The sequence below is a fragment of the Entelurus aequoreus genome, linkage group LG10, assembly GCF_033978785.1.
Source record: "Entelurus aequoreus isolate RoL-2023_Sb linkage group LG10, RoL_Eaeq_v1.1, whole genome shotgun sequence".
Lineage (NCBI taxonomy): Eukaryota > Metazoa > Chordata > Actinopteri > Syngnathiformes > Syngnathidae > Entelurus > Entelurus aequoreus.
The window spans coordinates 57570517-57590057 of record NC_084740.1 but is presented as its reverse complement, the minus strand read 5'-3'; the positions used below and the strand labels follow the sequence as shown (position 1 = coordinate 57590057).

At 42.2% G+C, this 19541-nt stretch overlaps 1 protein-coding gene across 1 annotated transcript in view; it reads left to right on the top strand.

The window, feature by feature from the left end:
* otud7a (OTU deubiquitinase 7A) overlaps nucleotides 1-19315 on the top strand; it is a 123891-nt gene extending 104576 nt beyond the window's left edge. The window contains exons 11-13 of the mRNA XM_062061281.1: nucleotides 13279-13393; nucleotides 17234-17318; nucleotides 17391-19315. Coding sequence (XP_061917265.1) covers nucleotides 13279-13393; nucleotides 17234-17318; nucleotides 17391-18920 — 1730 coding nt within the window. The 3' untranslated portion in view covers nucleotides 18921-19315. The remainder of the gene's footprint in view (nucleotides 1-13278; nucleotides 13394-17233; nucleotides 17319-17390) is intronic.
* Nucleotides 19316-19541: the final 226 nt, after the last annotated feature.

The window sequence follows — 19541 nt, the reverse complement described above, 5'->3', positions numbered from 1 at the left end:
AGGGGCATGTAGAGTTGGGTGTCATCAGCATAACAGTGAAAGCTAACACCGTATTTGCGTATAATGTCACCTAGCGGCAGCATGTAAATACTAAAGAGTGCAGGGCCAAGAACTGAACCCTGGGGAACTCCGCATGTTACCTTAACATAGTCCGAGGTCACATTGTTATGGGAGACACACTGCATCCTGTCAGTAAGATAAGAGTTAAACCAAGACAAGGCTAAGTCTGACATCCCAATACGCGTTTTGATACGCTCTAATAAAATATTATGATCAACAGTATCGAAAGCGGCGCTAAGATCAAGAAGCAGCAACATAGATGACGCATCAGAATCCATCGTTAGCAATAGATCATTAGTCATTTTTGCGAGGGCTGTCTCCGTAGAGTGATTTGCCCTGAAACCGGATTGAAAAGGTTCACAGAGATTGTTAGTCTCTAAGTGTTCATTTAGCTGCTGTGCGACAATTTTTTCGAGAATTTTCGAGATAAACGGTAGGTGGGACACCGGCCGGTAGTTCACCATGAGGTCAGGATCGAGGTTAGGTCTTTTGAGTAGAGGATGAATAACCGCTTTTTTGAATGCTAGAGGAACAGTACCAGAGGAAAGTGATAGGTTTATAATATTTAACACTGATGGACCTAATAAAACAAAAAGCTCCTTGATAAGTTTCCCAGGAATTGGGTCAAGTAAACATGTTGTTTGTTTTGTCCCATTTACACATTTTAACAATTCCTCCAATGTTATTTCATCAAAGAGAGAGAAACTATTTTGGAGGGCAATGTCCGTCGTATATACCGTCGTATTTGTGTTAATAGAACCCAGTTGTAGCTGAGATGCATTGTCTTTAATCTCTTTTCTAATGACTTCAATTTTCTTATTAAAGAAATTCATAAAGTCATCTGCTGAGTGGGTGGAGCTACTGGGAGGAGTCCCTTGTTGGGTTAGCGATGCTACTGTACTAAACAAAAATTTAGGATCATTTTTGTTGAGGTGGATGAGATTTGAGTAATATTTAGCTTTAGCTGAGGTAAGCATGCGTTTATAAGTTATTAAACTATCACTCCATGCTTGATGGAAAACCTCAAGTTTAGTCGCGCGCCATTTGCGTTCCAGCTTTCTACATGATAATTTCTGGGCTTTAGTTTCTTCTGTAAACCATGGGGTACGCCTTTTAGGGGCCCTTTTTAGCTTTAGCGGTGCTACAATATCAATGGTGTCGCGCAGGGCGTCGTTAAAGCTGTTAGTGAGGTTATCAATAGAGCCCACATAATTTGGGAATGGCGCCATTACTGAAGGCAGTAGGTCAGTAAGAGTCGTCGTTGAGGCAGTATTAATGTTGCGGCTGCTATAGTAGTTATTATTATTATTATTAGTTTGTTGACAATGAGTCAGAACTTCGAATTTTATAAGGTAATGATCGGACATTACTTTAGTGTACGGGAGTATCGTAACTTTAGAGGTGGTGACACCCCTGACAAGCACTAGATCTATCGTATTACCGTTGCGATGCGTGGGTTCATTTATTATTTGTGTAAGACCACAGCTATCAATTATAGTCTGGAGCGCCACGCATGGAGGGTCCGATGGGGTATTCATATGGATGTTAAAGTCTCCCATTATGATTATATTGTCGGCGTGCGTCACTAGATCAGCAACAAACTCTGAAAATTCATTGATAAAGTCCGAATAGGGCCCAGGGGGGCGGTAGATGACAGCCAGGTGGAGAGGCAGCGGTGTGACAAACCTCACAGTAAGCACCTCAAACGAGTTATATTTATTATTTAGGTCCGAGGTAAGGCTAAAGTTTTTGTTGTATATTAGTGCAACACCCCCACCCCTTTTAATGGGGCGGGCAATATGCGTTCCCGCATAGCCAGGAGGAGACGCCTCACCCAGCGCAAAAAATTCGTCTGGTTTGAGCCAGGTCTCGGCTAGACCAACGACATCAAGATTGTTGTCTCTGATGACTTCATTAACTAATAACGTTTTGGAAGACAATGACCTTATGTTTAAAAAGCCCATATTATAGGTAGTGGGCTGTTTTGAGGAGTTTTTGTTGAAAGTATCCGTAGTAGCAATATTAATAATGTTACGTTTATTATGCATAGTGCACTTTAAATAATTTCGACCATATCTAGGAATTGATATGACAGGAATTTTTAGATTGTTTGCCACCTCAGTAAAATGCATGTCCACCTCTGACGCAGAAAAAACATTATGTGAGTTGTATATTATTCTAGAAGAATTGCTATGTGTGCAGGGATTATCCAGCCTGGCGCTGGCTAGTTTTAGCTTAACAGACTCCTTATTAGCGCTTCTTTGTGGATTAGCATTTAGCTTTTTCGTTAGCCCCGCTAACAACAAAGCATTTAGCTTTGTTGTTAGCCCCGCCCGACACCCCCGCTTCTGCTTCCGAGCGCATCGCTTACGTCTCTTTCGCTGACGGTCTCCGCTGGTAGTCGACGCCGCTGCTTCAAAGGCCACTGCTGGATGTAGCTCGCGAAGAATTCCCAAGCTAGCGAGTAGGTCCACCGTACACGCATCTTTCAGCCCAAAATGGCCCGATCTCTCCACATCCAGAATCGTAAGTCGGTCGTAAGTGATCACGGAGTGAACACGCTGTGAGCCAGCCATGAAATTGACTGAATTGAGGGGTATTTTTGCCAAATCGGTCTACACTTCCAGGAGCGCTCGCACGAAGCCGCTGCTCTGAAGCGCAGCCATCTTGGAAACTCATATATATATATATATCAATATATATCAATACAGTCTGCAAGGGATACAGTCCGTAAGCACACATGATTGTGCGTGCTGCTGGTCCACTAATAGTACTAACCTTTAACACTTAATTTTACTCATTTTCATTAATTACTAGTTTCTATGTAACTGTTTTTATATTGTTTTACTTTCTTTTTTATTCAAGAAAATGTTTTTAATTTAGTTATCTTATTTTATTATTATTTTTAAAAAGTACCTTATCTTCACCATACATGGTTGTCCAAATTAGGCATAATGTGTTAATTCCACGACTGCATATATCGGTTGATATCGGTATCGGTTGATATCGGTATCTGTAATTAAAGAGTTGGACAATATCGGAATATCGGATATCGGCAAAAAGCCATTATCGGACATCCCTAATCTGTACCCCTTTCAGAGATCACATTTAGTTCCCCTTAAACATCCTCATGTTGCACAATGAAATGTAAGCATAGGATGAAGTGTGCATTCATGTAACTTTCTCTAGTAACAACATTCCATGATTAATATCAATAAATCAACATTAATAATAAATGACAGTAAAATAAGCACACGTATGACTGAGGAGTCATAGTGTAACTTTGTGTGGTGTTTGAGTTGTCCGACTTTTTGTGTGGCCATAAACGCACCAGTGGTTTAGTGCTATGCGTGTTGGTGACAGATGACAAGTTGGTTTTGGCCTGGTTTGTACGGCAGAAAATGACTAGTTTTTCGAGATAGAAGTGTTTTACTCATGTTTTTGGTGTGGTTATGGCCGAATATAAACAGTTTTGCTCAATAAAGTGATCGATATAATTCCTGTCCTCGAAGCATCTCGATAGACGTTACAATAATTGAACGGTGTTCAATTGAACGGTGTTGACGAACACCGTTAGGGCCGCTTGTTGTCACTGTCACTCAGCGTTGCATTGCAAAATTACACAGAATAAATGTGTTTATTTTGTTTAGAATTCAGATGGGATTTGATTTGGTGCGCGGCATATATTTGCTGTGCGCAGAGGACGCTTGAGCAGTGCGCAATTGCGCAGGCGCGCACCTTAGAGGGAACGTTGCTTGGCAGTCCATGTCTTGTTGAAAACACGCCATTCCTCATCAACTTTTCTCTTTTTAGCGTCTCGGGTGTAAACCGTGCATCACTTGTCGCTGTGCACCTTCACTCACAGGTTACACACGGACATACGCCCATAAATAACGCTTTTCAAAACAAAAGCAGCACCGTTGTATTGCACACTCGACATAGATACTTTTTTAAATTTATTTTGTAATTTATGATTGGCCTCACGCGGGCCGGACAGGGACGCACAAAGGGCCAGATGTGGCCCGCGGGCCGCAGAATGCCCAGGTCTGCGATAAAGACACTCTGACTTGGGGGCGTGCCTTAAAGGCACTGCCTTTAACGTCCTCTACGAGCTGTCGTCATGTCCGCTTTTCATCCATTCTAACAACGTGCTGGCCCAGTCACAAGATATGTGCGGCTTCTGTACGCACACACACATGCAACGCATACTTGATCAACAGCGCAGTGTTTCCCACACATTCATTTATTTGTGGCGGCCCGCCACAAAAGAATTAAGGCCGCCACAATTTTTTTGTTTTTTGTTTTTTGTCCTGTCCAGCTTCTCAGGCAAATCATATAGTTGATGTAGATGCCCATATCGGCTGTTCAGATTTACCTTACAAAAGAGAAGTGTAGGATCAAGATTTTTGGAGCTCTTTGTTCAGTGGATCAGATGTTTGATGAAGCTTTGTGTCTATCTACCACCACTACTGTTTTCTGTTTATTTGTTACTGACTGTGGCAGGACACCTCTGCCTCTGTTTCACTTTATGTTGCTGGTAAATAATATGGTTGTAGTAGTAGGCTAAAGTTAAATTATTTAGTATGCACTAATTAAAGGGGCAGAGCTTTAAGAGACATTTTAGCTTTTATATTTTATAAGATATATTTTTTGTAAGAACCACAATTAATAAATATATTTCAGTGAATAACTTATTGTTCAAATCTGTATATAAATATGTACATAAAGTGTTGTCATTATATTGTAAAATGGATGGATGGACGTTTAAAACAAAACTGTTATTATTAATTAGTAAGTATACATTTTTTGAGCCTTTTTAGAGAAAATCATATCATTGTAGTAAGTTATGCAAATTACTCGATGATGTCATGGTGACCACGCCCATAGCCACGCCCCCACCACCACAGGTATCTTGGCAGTTTATGGGAAACACTGCAGCGATACAGGTTACACTGAGGGTGCCCGTATAAACAACTTTAACACTGTTAGAAATATACGCCACACTGTGAACCCACACCAAACAAGAATGACAAACACATTTTGGGAGAACATCCGCACCGTAACACAACATAAACACAACAGAACAAATACCCAGAACCCTTTGCAGTACTAACTCTTCCAGGACCGCCGCTGTATATAATCGGCGGGCCAGCTCTAGTGTTAATTTGATATCGCCTCAAGGGCCAAGTAAAATTACACGGGCGGGCCAGAGTTTGACACCTATGACTTAAAGCAAAGATGCAAAAAGGTTAAGAAAGGCTGTCGTCCATGATGTCATCCTAGCGTACGCTGTGGGAATGGGTCATTCAAGGACCTGCAACACAAGGCTGCAGGCAGGGCGAGTAAATACATTACAGCATACTTTCGTCCCCCCGGAGCTCCGCTGGCAATCTCGGAATCTGGCCGCCCTCCAAGTGGCAGCAGGAGCACACGCAGCACTTTGGAAAAGCCAGGAATTAGGACAGCTGCGTTTGTGCTGCGGGAGCCAAGAGGCCACCTGACGGACCCTCCCTGCCTGCAGCGTGACCCCGACATGAGAGCTTGGGTTTGTGTCTGTGAAGAGCATCTCTCATCAGCATTAGTCATGCTCCTCTTTATCTAGCTGCTGGGACATGTTAGTACGGTGCAAAGCCAACCTTGACATCCTGCAGACAGACTTCTAATACGCAGCTGTACTCCTCGCGATATGTTTACTCCGCTTGAAGGCACGCCGGCCACCGGTGTCACATCCAATTTAGCCGTCCTGGTAAACGTGCTAATGCATTCCTGGAGGCCGTGACCCCGCACCGGGCGTTGTGACGCTTGTCACATACACAGGCGCACTTAAAAAGGATGCCAGTGCGAACGCTCTGACCCCGCACTGTCTTCAGGGACAAAAGAGGTCGCTGCAGAGAGGAGCGGCCTATTGGCTGTAGAGGAAGTGAGCAAGGAGGGAGGAGACTCCCTCGTCCATCTGTGCGGAGCGACCTCAACTTGTGGGATAGCAAACCTCCCCACGCTCACCAGCCCCAAGGAGATACAGTATGGCACATGCACGCGCCAGGAAGAATAGAATACAATGGACTTTATTGTCATTATATTTGCATATAACGAGATTAAAGGCCTACTGAAATGACATTTTTTTATTTAAACGGGGATAGCAGATCTATTCTATGTGTCATACTTGATCATTTTGCGATATTGCCATATTTTTGCTGAAAGGATTTAGTAGAGAACAACGACGATAAAGATCGCAACTTTTGGTATCTGATAAAAAAAAAGGCTTGCCCCTACCGGAAGTAGCGTGACGTAGTCGGGTGAACATATACGCAAAGTTCCCTATTGTTTACAATGATGGCCGCATGAAGTGAGAGAGATTCGGACCGAGAAAGCGACGATTTCCCCATTAATTTGAGCGAGGATGAAAGATTTGTGGATGAGGAAAGTGCAAGTGAAGGACTAGTGGGGAGTGGAAGCGATTCAGATAGGGAAGATGCTGTGAGAGGCGGGTGGGACCTGATATTCAGCTGGAAATGACTACAACAGTAAATAAACACAAGACATATATATACTCTATTAGCCACAACACAACCAGGCTTATATTTAATATGCCACAAATGAATCCCGCATAAAAACACCTAGGTGTTTGTTATGCTAGCTCCTAGCTACTAGCTCAAGCTAGTTATAGCTCGAGCGGGTAATATGGACGGGATCCCGTATATATAACCCGCCAATACAATTCAAACACCTGCACAACACACACACTCACTCAGCCCAAAGGACCGTTCACCTAACCCAATTCATAAAGCTTATATATTTAACCAAAGTTACGTACGTGACACGCACGTACGGGCAAGCAATCAAATGTTTGGAAGCGCGCGGATGGGACCTGATATTCAGCTGGGAATGACTACAACAGTAAATAAACACAAGACATATATATACTCTATTAGCCACAACACAACCAGGCTTATATTTAATATGCCACAAATTAATCCCACATAAAAACACCTAGGTGTTTGTTATGCTAGCTCCTAGCTACTAGCTCGAGCTAGTTATAGCTCGAGCGGGTAATATGGACGGGATCCCGTATATATAACCCGCCAATACAATTCAAACACCTGCACAACACACACACTCACTCAGCCCAAAGGACCGTTCACCTAACCTAAGGTTCATAAAGCTTATATATTTAACCAAAGTTACGTACGTGACACGCACGTACGGGCAAGCAATCAAATGTTTGGAAGCGCGCGGATGGGACCTGATATTCAGCTGGGAATGACTACAACAGTAAATAAACACAAGACATATATATACTCTATTAGCCACAACACAACCAGGCTTATATTTAATATGCCACAAATTAATCCCACATAAAAACACCTAGGTGTTTGTTATGCTAGCTCCTAGCTACTAGCTACTAGCTCGAGCTAGTTATAGCTCGAGCGGGTAATATGGACGGGATCCCGTATATATAACCCTCCAATACAATTCAAACACCTGCACAACACACACACTCACTCAGCCCAAAGGACCGTTCACCTAACCCAAGGTTCATAAAGCTTATATATTTAACCAAAGTTACGTAGGTGACACGCACGTACGGGCAAGCGATCAAATGTTTGGAAGCGCGCGGGTGGGACCTGAAATTCAGCTGGGAATGACTACAACAGTAAATAAACACAAGACATATATATACTCTTATTAGCCACAACACAACCAGGCTTATATTTAATATGCCACAAATGAATCCCGCGTAAAAACACCTAGGTGTTTGTTATGCTAGCTCCTAGCTACTAGCTACTAGCTCAAGCTAGTTATAGCTCGAGCGGGTAATATGGACGGGATCCCGTATATATAACCCGCCAATACAATTCAAACACCTGCACAACACACACACTCACTCAGCCCAAAGGACCGTTCACCTAACCCAATTCATAAAGCTTATATATTTAACCAAAGTTACGTACGTGACACGCACGTACGGGCAAGCAATCAAATGTTTGGAAGCGCGCGGATGGGACCTGATATTCAGCTGGGAATGACTACAACAGTAAATAAACACAAGACATATATATACTCTATTAGCCACAACACAACCAGGCTTATATTTAATATGCCACAAATTAATCCCACATAAAAACACCTAGGTGTTTGTTATGCTAGCTCCTAGCTACTAGCTCGAGCTAGTTATAGCTCGAGCGGGTAATATGGACGGGATCCCGTATATATAACCCGCCAATACAATTCAAACACCTGCACAACACACACACTCACTCAGCCCAAAGGACCGTTCACCTAACCTAAGGTTCATAAAGCTTATATATTTAACCAAAGTTACGTACGTGACACGCACGTACGGGCAAGCAATCAAATGTTTGGAAGCGCGCGGATGGGACCTGATATTCAGCTGGGAATGACTACAACAGTAAATAAACACAAGACATATATATACTCTATTAGCCACAACACAACCAGGCTTATATTTAATATGCCACAAATTAATCCCACATAAAAACACCTAGGTGTTTGTTATGCTAGCTCCTAGCTACTAGCTACTAGCTCGAGCTAGTTATAGCTCGAGCGGGTAATATGGACGGGATCCCGTATATATAACCCTCCAATACAATTCAAACACCTGCACAACACACACACTCACTCAGCCCAAAGGACCGTTCACCTAACCCAAGGTTCATAAAGCTTATATATTTAACCAAAGTTACGTAGGTGACACGCACGTACGGGCAAGCGATCAAATGTTTGGAAGCGCGCGGGTGGGACCTGAAATTCAGCTGGGAATGACTACAACAGTAAATAAACACAAGACATATATATACTCTTATTAGCCACAACACAACCAGGCTTATATTTAATATGCCACAAATGAATCCCGCGTAAAAACACCTAGGTGTTTGTTATGCTAGCTCCTAGCTACTAGCTACTAGCTCGAGCTAGTTATAGCTCGAGCGGGTAATATGGACGGGATCCCGTATATATAACCCGCCAATACAATTCAAACACCTGCACAACACACACACTCACTCAGCCCAAAGGACCGTTCACCTAACCCAAGGTTCATAAAGCTTATATATTTAACCAAAGTTACGTACGTGACACGCACGTACGGGCAAGCAATCAAATGTTTGGAAGCGCGCGGATGGGACCTGATATTCAGCTGGGAATGACTACAACAGTAAATAAACACAAGACATATATATACTCTATTAGCCACAACACAACCAGGCTTATATTTAATATGCCACAAATTAATCCCACATAAAAACACCTAGGTGTTTGTTATGCTAGCTCCTAGCTACTAGCTACTAGCTCGAGCTAGTTATAGCTCGAGCGGGTAATATGGACGGGATCCCGTATATATAACCCTCCAATACAATTCAAACACCTGCACAACACACACACTCACTCAGCCCAAAGGACCGTTCACCTAACCCAAGGTTCATAAAGCTTATATATTTAACCAAAGTTACGTAGGTGACACGCACGTACGGGCAAGCGATCAAATGTTTGGAAGCGCGCGGGTGGGACCTGAAATTCAGCTGGGAATGACTACAACAGTAAATAAACACAAGACATATATATACTCTTATTAGCCACAACACAACCAGGCTTATATTTAATATGCCACAAATGAATCCCGCGTAAAAACACCTAGGTGTTTGTTATGCTAGCTCCTAGCTACTAGCTACTAGCTCGAGCTAGTTATAGCTCGAGCGGGTAATATGGACGGGATCCCGTATATATAACCCGCCAATACAATTCAAACACCTGCACAACACACACACTCACTCAGCCCAAAGGACCGTTCACCTAACCCAAGGTTCATAAAGCTTATATATTTAACCAAAGTTACGTACGTGACACGCACGTACGGGCAAGCAATCAAATGTTTGGAAGCGCGCGGATGGGACCTGATATTCAGCTGGGAATGACTAAAACAGTAAATAAACACAAGACATATATATACTCTATTAGCCACAACACAACCAGGCTTATATTTAATATGCCACAAATTAATCCCGCATAACAAACACCTAGGTGTTTGTTATGCTAGCTCCTGGCTCCTAGCTACTAGCTACTAGCTCGAGCTAGTTATAGCAAGCGATCAAATGTTTGGAAGCGTACTCACGGTATCGCGTCTGCGTCTGTTAACGAAGTCAAAGTCCTCCTGGTAAGAGTCTCTGTTGTCCGAGTTCTTCGATCTTGACTGCATCTTTCGGTAATGTAAACAATGAAACACCGACTGTGTTGTGTTGCTGACTTCCCTCGCAAAATACTCCGCTTCGCACCGACTTTCTTCTTTGCTTGCTCAGCTTCTTTCTCCATAATGCAATGAACATAATTGCAACAGATTCACCAACACAGATGTCCAGAATACATCCAGAATGAGATGAAAACAGCTATTTGGTATTGGATTCAATGGAGTCCGAATACTTCCGTTTCAACTATTGACGTCACGCGCATACGTCATCCTCAAAGGCGTTTTGAACCGGGAGTTCCCCGGGAAATTTAAAATGTCACTTTATAAGTTAACCCGGCCGTATTGGCATGTGTTGCAATGTTAAGATTTCATCATTGATATATAAACTATCAGACTGCGTGGTCGCTAGTAGTGGCTTTCAGTAGGCCTTTAAGGACTCCAACTGAAGGCGCGGTAGTGGAAACAAATATGGAATAAAAATAAATCACAAGTAGAGATGTCCGATAATGGCTTTTTTGCCGATATCCGATATTCCGATATTGTCCAACTCTTAATTACTGATTCCGATATATACAGTGGTGGAATTAACACATTATTATGCCTAATTTTGTTGTGATGCCCCGCTGGATGCATTAAACAATGTAACAAGGTTCTCCAAAATAAATCAACTCAAGTTATGGAAAAAAAGTGCCAACATGGCACTGCCATATTTATTATTGAAGTCACAAAGTGCGTTTTTTTTTTTTAACATGCCTCAAAACAGCAGCTTGGAATTTGGGACAGAGGTGGTAGAGTTTATAGAGGGTAGCGGGGGGGTGTATAGTGTAGCGTCCCTGAAGAGTTAGTGCTGCAAGGGGTTCTGTGTATTTGTTCTGTTGTGTTTATGTTGTGTTACGGTGTGGATGTTCTCCCGAAATGTGTTTTGTCATTCTTGTTTGGCGTGGGTTCACAGTGTGGCGCATATTTGTAACAGTGTTAAAGTTGTTTATACTGTCACCCTCAGTGTGACCTGTATGGCTGTTGACCAAGTATGCCTTGCATTCACTCTTGTGTGTGAAAAGCCGTAGATATTATGTGACTGGGCCGGCACGTAAAGGCAGTGCCTTTAAGGTTTATTGGCGCTCTGTACTTCTCCCTACGTCCGTGTACACAGCGGCGTTTTGAAAAGTCATACATTTTACTTTTTGAAACCGATACCGATAATTTCCGATATTACATTTTAAAGCATTTATTTAATATCGGCAGTCCGATATTATCGGACATCCCTAATTGAAATAAACAGACTACTATCCAATAAAAACAATAAGCAATCCTGCACAATATACAAAAAACTGTACAATATACAGAACAAAACAAGAGTACTGGAGTAATAAAGTAATGACAATCAGTGTCGGACGTATTGCACTCGAAGGGTAATATTGCACAGTAGGGTATTGGGGTAGGATATTGTATAGGGGTGAATAATTTATTATAAGTTTGAGTTCAGGATGGTGACAGCTGTGGGAAAGAAGATGTCTCTGAGCCTGTTTGTTCTGGCTCTGATGCACCTGTAGCTCCTGCCCCATGGTAGCAGGTGGAACAGGTGGAAGTCAGGGTGTGTGCTGTCCTTGGTGATGTTTTTTTGCTCTGTTGAGGCAACGGGAGTTTTGTAAATCCTTCAGGGAGGGGGCAGCCGATGATTTTTTGGTGCGGAAGCAAGGGTGCGGGCGTCTGTTTTGTGTTCTGTGTCCAGTGATTAGCGCTGAGGTCCTCTTCCTGCCTGTGAGAAACCGATCCTATCAGTGGAGGAGGAATGAAATCATCTGGCCTCTTGCTACACGCCGCCGTGTCTGAATGTGCTTTATTATGATAGCAAATCAACTTGCACCACCTCCTCCATCAGTTAGAGAAGCACTCACTTCCTCAAATGCTTGTCCTCAACTGCTCCACTTTCCTGGTAAACAATTCAGTTCATCTCACTGGATCCAGTACAAGAGCGGCCTCAAAACCTTTGCGTTTACCGTATTTTCTGGACCATAAGGCGCACTGCTGATGAGCGGGTCTATTCAGGTCTATTTTCATACAAAAGATTATAAGGCGCATTGAAGGGGTCATATTATTATTGTTTTCTAAATGTAAAACACTTCATTGTGGTCTACATATGTAATGGTGGTTTTTTTCTCAAAATGTTGCACATACGAGTGTCATCTCTACTAGGGATGTCCGATAATAAAAAAAAATTTAATTTTTTTTTTTTGTCATAAAGAAATACAATCATGTGTGCTTACGGACTGTATCCCTGCAGACTGTATTGATTTATATTGATATATAATATATATGTTGTGTTTTTTATGTTGATTTTATAACATTTTTTTTTTTTTTTTTTTTTTTTTTTTTTTTTTAATTTCTTGTGTGGCTGCGGCCCGGTACCAATCGGTCCACGTGCCCGGTGGTTGGGGACCACTGTGCTATATGATTTGCCCGAGAAGCTGGGCAGGACATTATTAAAAAAAAATAAATAAAAAAAAATAAAGGTTAGTACTATTAGTGGAGCAGCAGCACGCACAATCATGTGTGCTTACGGACTGTATCCCTTGCAGACTGTATTGATATATATTGATATATAATGTAGGAAGCAGAATATTAATAACAGAAAGAAAAAACCCTTTTGTGTGAATGAGTGTAAATGGGGGAGGGAGGTTTTTTGGGTTGGTGCACTAATTGTAAGTGTATCTTGTGTTTTTTATGTGGATTTAATTTAAAAAAACCAAAAACCAAAAAAAAAACGATACCAATAATAAAAACCGATACCGATAATTTCCGATATTACATTTTAACGCATATATCGTCGACATCTCTAATCTCTACCATTTTCTTCTTTATTTGTTGGCATTTAGATTATTCTTCAATTTGTCGTCCTTGAAATGTTAGGATGAATTCCATCTTTTTTTATCCATGGAGTAAGTCCGAGGGTCTCCCGTAGTTGTTGTTCTTGTCGACGTAAACATCTTACCTTTGGACAATGTTCTTTCTTCCAGCTGTTATTCCGCTCACTGACTCGGAGCACAAGCTGCTGGCCCTCCATTTTGCCGTGGACCCCGGCAGGGACTGGGAGTGGGGCAGGGACGACAACGACAACGCCAAGCTCGCCAAGTAAGTCTCACCCACGGTAGTAGCATTGGTACGTACCAAAGAAGAACACAGAAAGGTAGAACGTCATTTAAATGTGAACATGAGCTCGGGCTCAAGTCACTTCAAAGCGTGAGCACGGAAAGAACAGATTGTGAGGGCCGTCAGTCATCCTGAGGGTTCCCCGTGGACGGCTTCACTGAAACAGCAACACCCGCTATGAGTTCAGGAAGGAGTTTTTATAAGGGGTTTCTGTTCCACATTCCTGACAGGCAGGGGGTTATGTTCATCCTCCACAGCGCCACAATGGAACCTAGTACACTGCAAAAAGTCAGTGTTCAAACACAAGAAAAAAAAATACAAAAATGACGGGTATTTTCCTTGAACTAAGCAAAATTATCTGCCAATAGAACAAGAAAATTTGGCTTGTCAAGACTTTCCAAAACAAGTAAAATTAGCTAACCTCAATTAACCCAAAAATAGCTTAAAATAAGTATATTCTCACTAATAACAAGTGCACTTTTCTTGGTAGAAAAAAAAAAAAGAGACCTTTTTGCTTAATATGTTGAAAAATATTCTAAATTAAGTAAATGCTAGAGCCATTATCTTGACATAATGATATGCGCTCGGCATTACATTTCTTGAAACCAGCAAACTTATACTAAAAACTAGTTTATTGTTCTTAATGGAAAGGCAACAAGGCAAGCGCTTGTTACTCTCGGGGTCTCCTAGCCGCTCAGGCAAATCATATTGTCTAAAAATGCATTTTTCCATGGATAGCATGACATCATCACGTCAAGTGCGTGCTCTTTCAGTCAAATAGCACGCATATATACAGCCCGGCCCCTGGCCAAATTTTTAGGGCCCGCACGGCCCATTGTCAAAGGAATCCCAAAGGGAGTCCTTTTGCAATGGGACGAAAGGACCTATTGAATTTGTAAGGTTTTATTATTATTATTATTATTATTCCGCCGCCACAATAAACTCTAATTTGACCCACTTAACATGCTTCAAAACTCACCAGATTTGACACACACATTAGGACCTGCAAAAATTGCCATCTAATAAAAAACCAAAACTCAAAATTGCGCTCTAGCGCCCCCTAGGAAAAAACAAAAACAAACTGCCTGTAACTCCCACTAGGAAGGTCGTAGAGACATGAAACAAAAACCTCTATGTAGGTCTGACTTAGACCTACATTTCATAATTTGACACATTCGGGCAAAAACCAACAGGAAGTTGGCAATTTCCCCTTCAAGACAAAAATGTACTAAAAACACTAATTTTTGCCTCTTTGAGCTGTAATTTGACCCAATTAAAATACTTCAAAACTCACCAAACTTTTCACACACATCAGGACTGGTGGAAATTGCGATCTAATAAAAAAAACGAACCCCAAAACTCAGCGCAATTTTGAATAAAACAGAGACAAAACTGCTCCTCAGAGGAAAACACCGACAAAACTGCTTGTAACTTCCGGTAGGAACGTCTTAGAGACATGAAACAAAAACCTCTATGTAGGTCTCACTTAGACCTACATTTCATAGATTGACATCCTTCAGCAACTAGCACCTGCCAAATATGCGGGCCCGACCAACGCTGCTTGCAGCTTTAATTTTTAATTGTAATTTTGAGGAATTTATCTGAATGTGCATGAACTGTTTCTGTTCAAAGTTGTTAGAAATATCATGTCAAATGTTTAAATATTAACTGTCCGTTTACTGTACTGTGCCAACTGTACTACTATATGAGTACGTATGTTCTATTGTTTCATTGAAAATAAAACAGCAAAGTCCATTTGGCTGTCATCTGTTTTAATTAGGAGACACAATTGTGTCAAAGTCGGGATTTTTTTTTTCATGCTTCAAATAAGAAATGATTACTTTTTAAAAAAGTAGTTTTATACTTGGGAGTAGGGATGTCCGATAATGGCTTTTTGTCGATATCTGATATTCCGATATTGTCCAACTCTTAATTACCGATACCGATATCAACTGATACCGATATATACAGTCGTGGAATTAACACATTATTATGCCTAATTTGGACAACCAGGTATGGTGAAGATAAGGTCCTTTTTAAAAAAATAAATAAAATTAAATTAAATAAATAAATTTAAAACATTTTCTTGAATAAAAAAGAAAGTAAAACAAGATAAAAACAGTTACATAGAAACTAGTAATTAATGAAAATGAGTAAAATTAACTGTTAAAGGTTAGTACTATTATTGGACCAGCAGCACGCACAATCATGTGTGCTTACGGACTGTATCCCTTGCAGACTGTATTGATATATATTGATATATAATGTAGGAAGCAGAATATTAATAACAGAAAGAAACAACCCTTTTGTGTGAATGAGTGTAAATGGGGGAGGGAGGTTTTTTGGCTTGGTGCACTAATTGTAAGTGTATCTTGTGTTTTTAATGTTGATTGAATAAAAAAATAAACAAACAAAACAAAAAAAACCATACCGATAATAAAAAAAACGATACCGATAATATCCGATATTACATTTTAAAGCATTTATCGGTCGATAATATCGGCAGGCCGATATTATCGGACATCTCTACTTGTGAGTGTTGATGACACAGCTTTGCAACAGTTGATATTGTAGTTTTAAGCATGGCAGTGGTTTTGGCAGTGTATTTTGTTACACATTAGGGCTGCAACAACTAATCGATTAAAATCTATTATAAAAATTAGAGATGTCCGATAGTATCGGCCTGCCGATATTATCGGCCGATATATGCGTTAAAATGTAATATCGGAAATTATTGGCATCGGTTTTTTTATTATCTGTATCGTTTTTTTTTTTTTTTTTTTTAATTATATCAACATAAAAAACACAAGATACACTTACAATTAGTGCACCAACCCAAAAAACCTCCCTCCCCCATTTACACTCATTCACACAAAAGGGTTGTTTCTTTCTGTTATTAATATTCTGCTTCCTACATTATATATCAATATATATCAATACAGTCTGCAAAGGATACAGTCTGTGCTTCCTCATTATATATCAATATATATCAATACAGTCTGCAAGGGATACAGTCCGTAAGCACACATGATTGTGCGTGCTGCTGCTCCACTAATAGTACTAACCTTTAACAGTTAATTTTACTAATTTTCATTCATTACTAGTTTCTATGTAACTGTTTTTATATTGTTGTACTTTCTTTTTTATTCAAGAAAATGTTTTTAATTTATTTATCTTATTTTACTAATTTAAAAAAAAAGTACCTTATCTTCACCATACCCGGTTGTCCAAATTAGGCATAATAATGTGTTAATTCCACGACTGCATATATCGGTTGATATCGGTATCGGTTGATATCGGTATCGGTAATTAAAGAGTTGGACAATATCGGAATATCGGATATCGGCAAAAAGCCATTATCGGACATCCCTAATAAAAATAGTTGGCGATTAATTTAGTCATCAATTCATTGGATCTACTGTATGCTATACGCATGTGCAGAGGCTACTTTTTTATATATTTTTTTTATAAACCTTTATTTATAAACTGCAACATGTACAAACAGCTGAGAAACAATAATCCAAATAAGTACGGTGCCAGTATGCTGGGTTTTTTCAATAAATACTGGAAAGGATAGAAATGTAGTTTGTCTCTTTTATCCGATTATTAATCGATTAATCGAAGCAATAATCGACAGATTAATCGATTATCAAATTAGTTGTTAGTTGCAGCCCTATTTCAGTTTTTGCAGTGTATTTTGTGAACTCATGCTTAATGGCGGTTCAAACTATGAAATGTTGGTCAATTTCCGAATAGTATCTGATGATTTTTGGGGTTGCTCCGTGACTACTAGCACTTCACCTTCTCCATCTTCTTCTGCAGTCTTATCTTATCTCTGGAGGCTAAACTCAACCTGTTGCACAACTACATGAATGTAACATGGATTCGAATTCCATCAGAAACAAGGGTAAGTTCTTCTTTGTAGCGTTCAATACACTTTCCAGACGAGATGAATTGTGAATTATTACGATTCATGCAGGCTCCCCTGGCTCAGCCCGAGTCTCCGACCGCGTCCGCGGGCGAAGACGTGCGGTCCCTGGCCGAGTCCATGGACTCTGACCGCGAGTCGGTCGGCAGCAACTCCAACGTCAACACCGGAAAGGCCAGCAAGGACAAGGAGAAAGAAAAGCAGCGCAAAGACAAAGACAAGAACAGGGCCGATTCTGTAGCCAACAAGCTGGGTAGCTTTAGCAAAACACTGGGAATCAAGCTGAAGAAGAACATGGGGGGTCTGGGGGGTCTCGTGCACGGCAAAATGAACAAATCCAACTCTGGCTCGGGTCGCAGTGGCGAGAACGGCACGGATAAAGCCAAGAAGAAGGACTTAAAGGCGGCTAAAGGAAGCAAGGACGAGTCAGGACACTCGGCCAGTTCCACCTCCTCGGAGAAGGCCACAAGCCCCTCCCCTACAGACAGAGACAAGCCCTCTAGCTCCTCCCCTACGGACAGAACGGACAGCACGGGAAGGGTCTCGGGGGACAAGAGCCTGGAAAACTGGAAATACAGCACGGACGTCAAGCTGAGCCTCAACATCCTGCGAGCCGCCATGCAGGGCGAGCGCAAGTTCATCTTCGCCGGCCTCCTCCTCACCAGCCACCGCCACCAATTCCACGAGGAGATGATCAGCTACTACTTGACCAACGCCCAGGAGCGCTTCAGCCAGGAGCAGGAACAGAAGAGGAAGGAGGCGGAGAAGAAGCCCGCCGCCCCGAGTGAGGCGGCGGCGGCCAAGAAGAGCGAGCACGAAAGCGTCTTCCAGAGGGAGCGATCGGACAGCTCCCCCCCGGAGAGCTACTCCCCCGCCCCGGCCCACCACACGTACACCCCCCTGCCCCCGGCGGCGCTGAAGATGCAAGGCAGGAACAGTCCCATTCCTCACGTCTCTTTCCCGGTCCCGCCGCTCACCCCGCCCGTATCCTCCCGCCCCGCCCCCGCGCCTTACTCCTCCCCCAGTTTTGGTGCTAAGAGACCCGGGCCAGTCCCCGTGTCCGCCCACTACAGCCATACCCCCCCCATCCAGAGGCTCAGCGTCATCCACCTACAAGATGTCAACATCACGCCCTCCATCTTCCAAGACCCCTACAAACCCGTGGTGGGCACCCTCAAAACGTGCGCCACCTACCCGCAGCAGAACCGCACGCTGTCGTCGCAGAGCTACAGCCCGGCTCGCCTGTCGGGCGTGCGCACCGCCAACACCCCGGAGAGCCTGCCCTACAACATGCCCGCCGAACACAAGTCCCACACCTACACCAACGGCTTCGACGCCGGGGACATTCAAGACTGCCTGAAGTTCGCGGACGAGGACAACTCGTCCCACACGTGGCTCAACCAAGACAAAACCAAAGGGCGGAGCTCCGGGAGTCCTCTGTTCTGCTTTCAGCAGCGCCGCTGCAAGAGGGACAACTGCTCCTTCTACGGGAGGCCCGAAACGGACAACTACTGCTCCTACTGCTACAGGGAGGACGTGAAACGCAGGGAGAGGGAGGGCAGAGTGCAGAGGCCCGCGTAGCCGCCATTTTTTGCATCCACAACAACACGGTGAACCTTTTTTTTTTGTTCTGTTGAAGAATCTTCCTTGTTAGTCAAGATGAGGGAAGCATTTCACACAGGCCCCTATTCTCCATGCGCTTAAGGGGGGAAAAAAGGTTCTCGCTATGCAGACTTACACTACCGTTCAAAAGTTTGGGGTCTGTCCTTATTTTTGAAGGAAAAGCACTGTACTTTTCAATGAAGGTAACTTTAAACTACCATAATTTCCGGACTATAAGCCGCACCTGACTATAAGCCGCACCAGCTAAATTTAGGGGAAAATACAGATTGCTCCATATATAAGCCGCACCCGACTATAAGCCGCAGGGTTTTGATGTGTAATTACCGTAGTATATAGGGCAGGGGTCACCAACCTTTTTGAAACCAAGAGCTACTTCTTGGGTACTGATTAATGCAAATGGCTACCAGTTTGATACACACTTAAATAAATTGCCAGAAATAGCCAATTTGCTCAATTTACCTTTAACTCTGTGTTATTATTCATAATTAATGATATTTACACTTAATTGAACGGTTTAAAAGAGGAGAAAACACGAAAAAAAATGACAATTACATTTTGAAACATAGTTTATCTTCAATT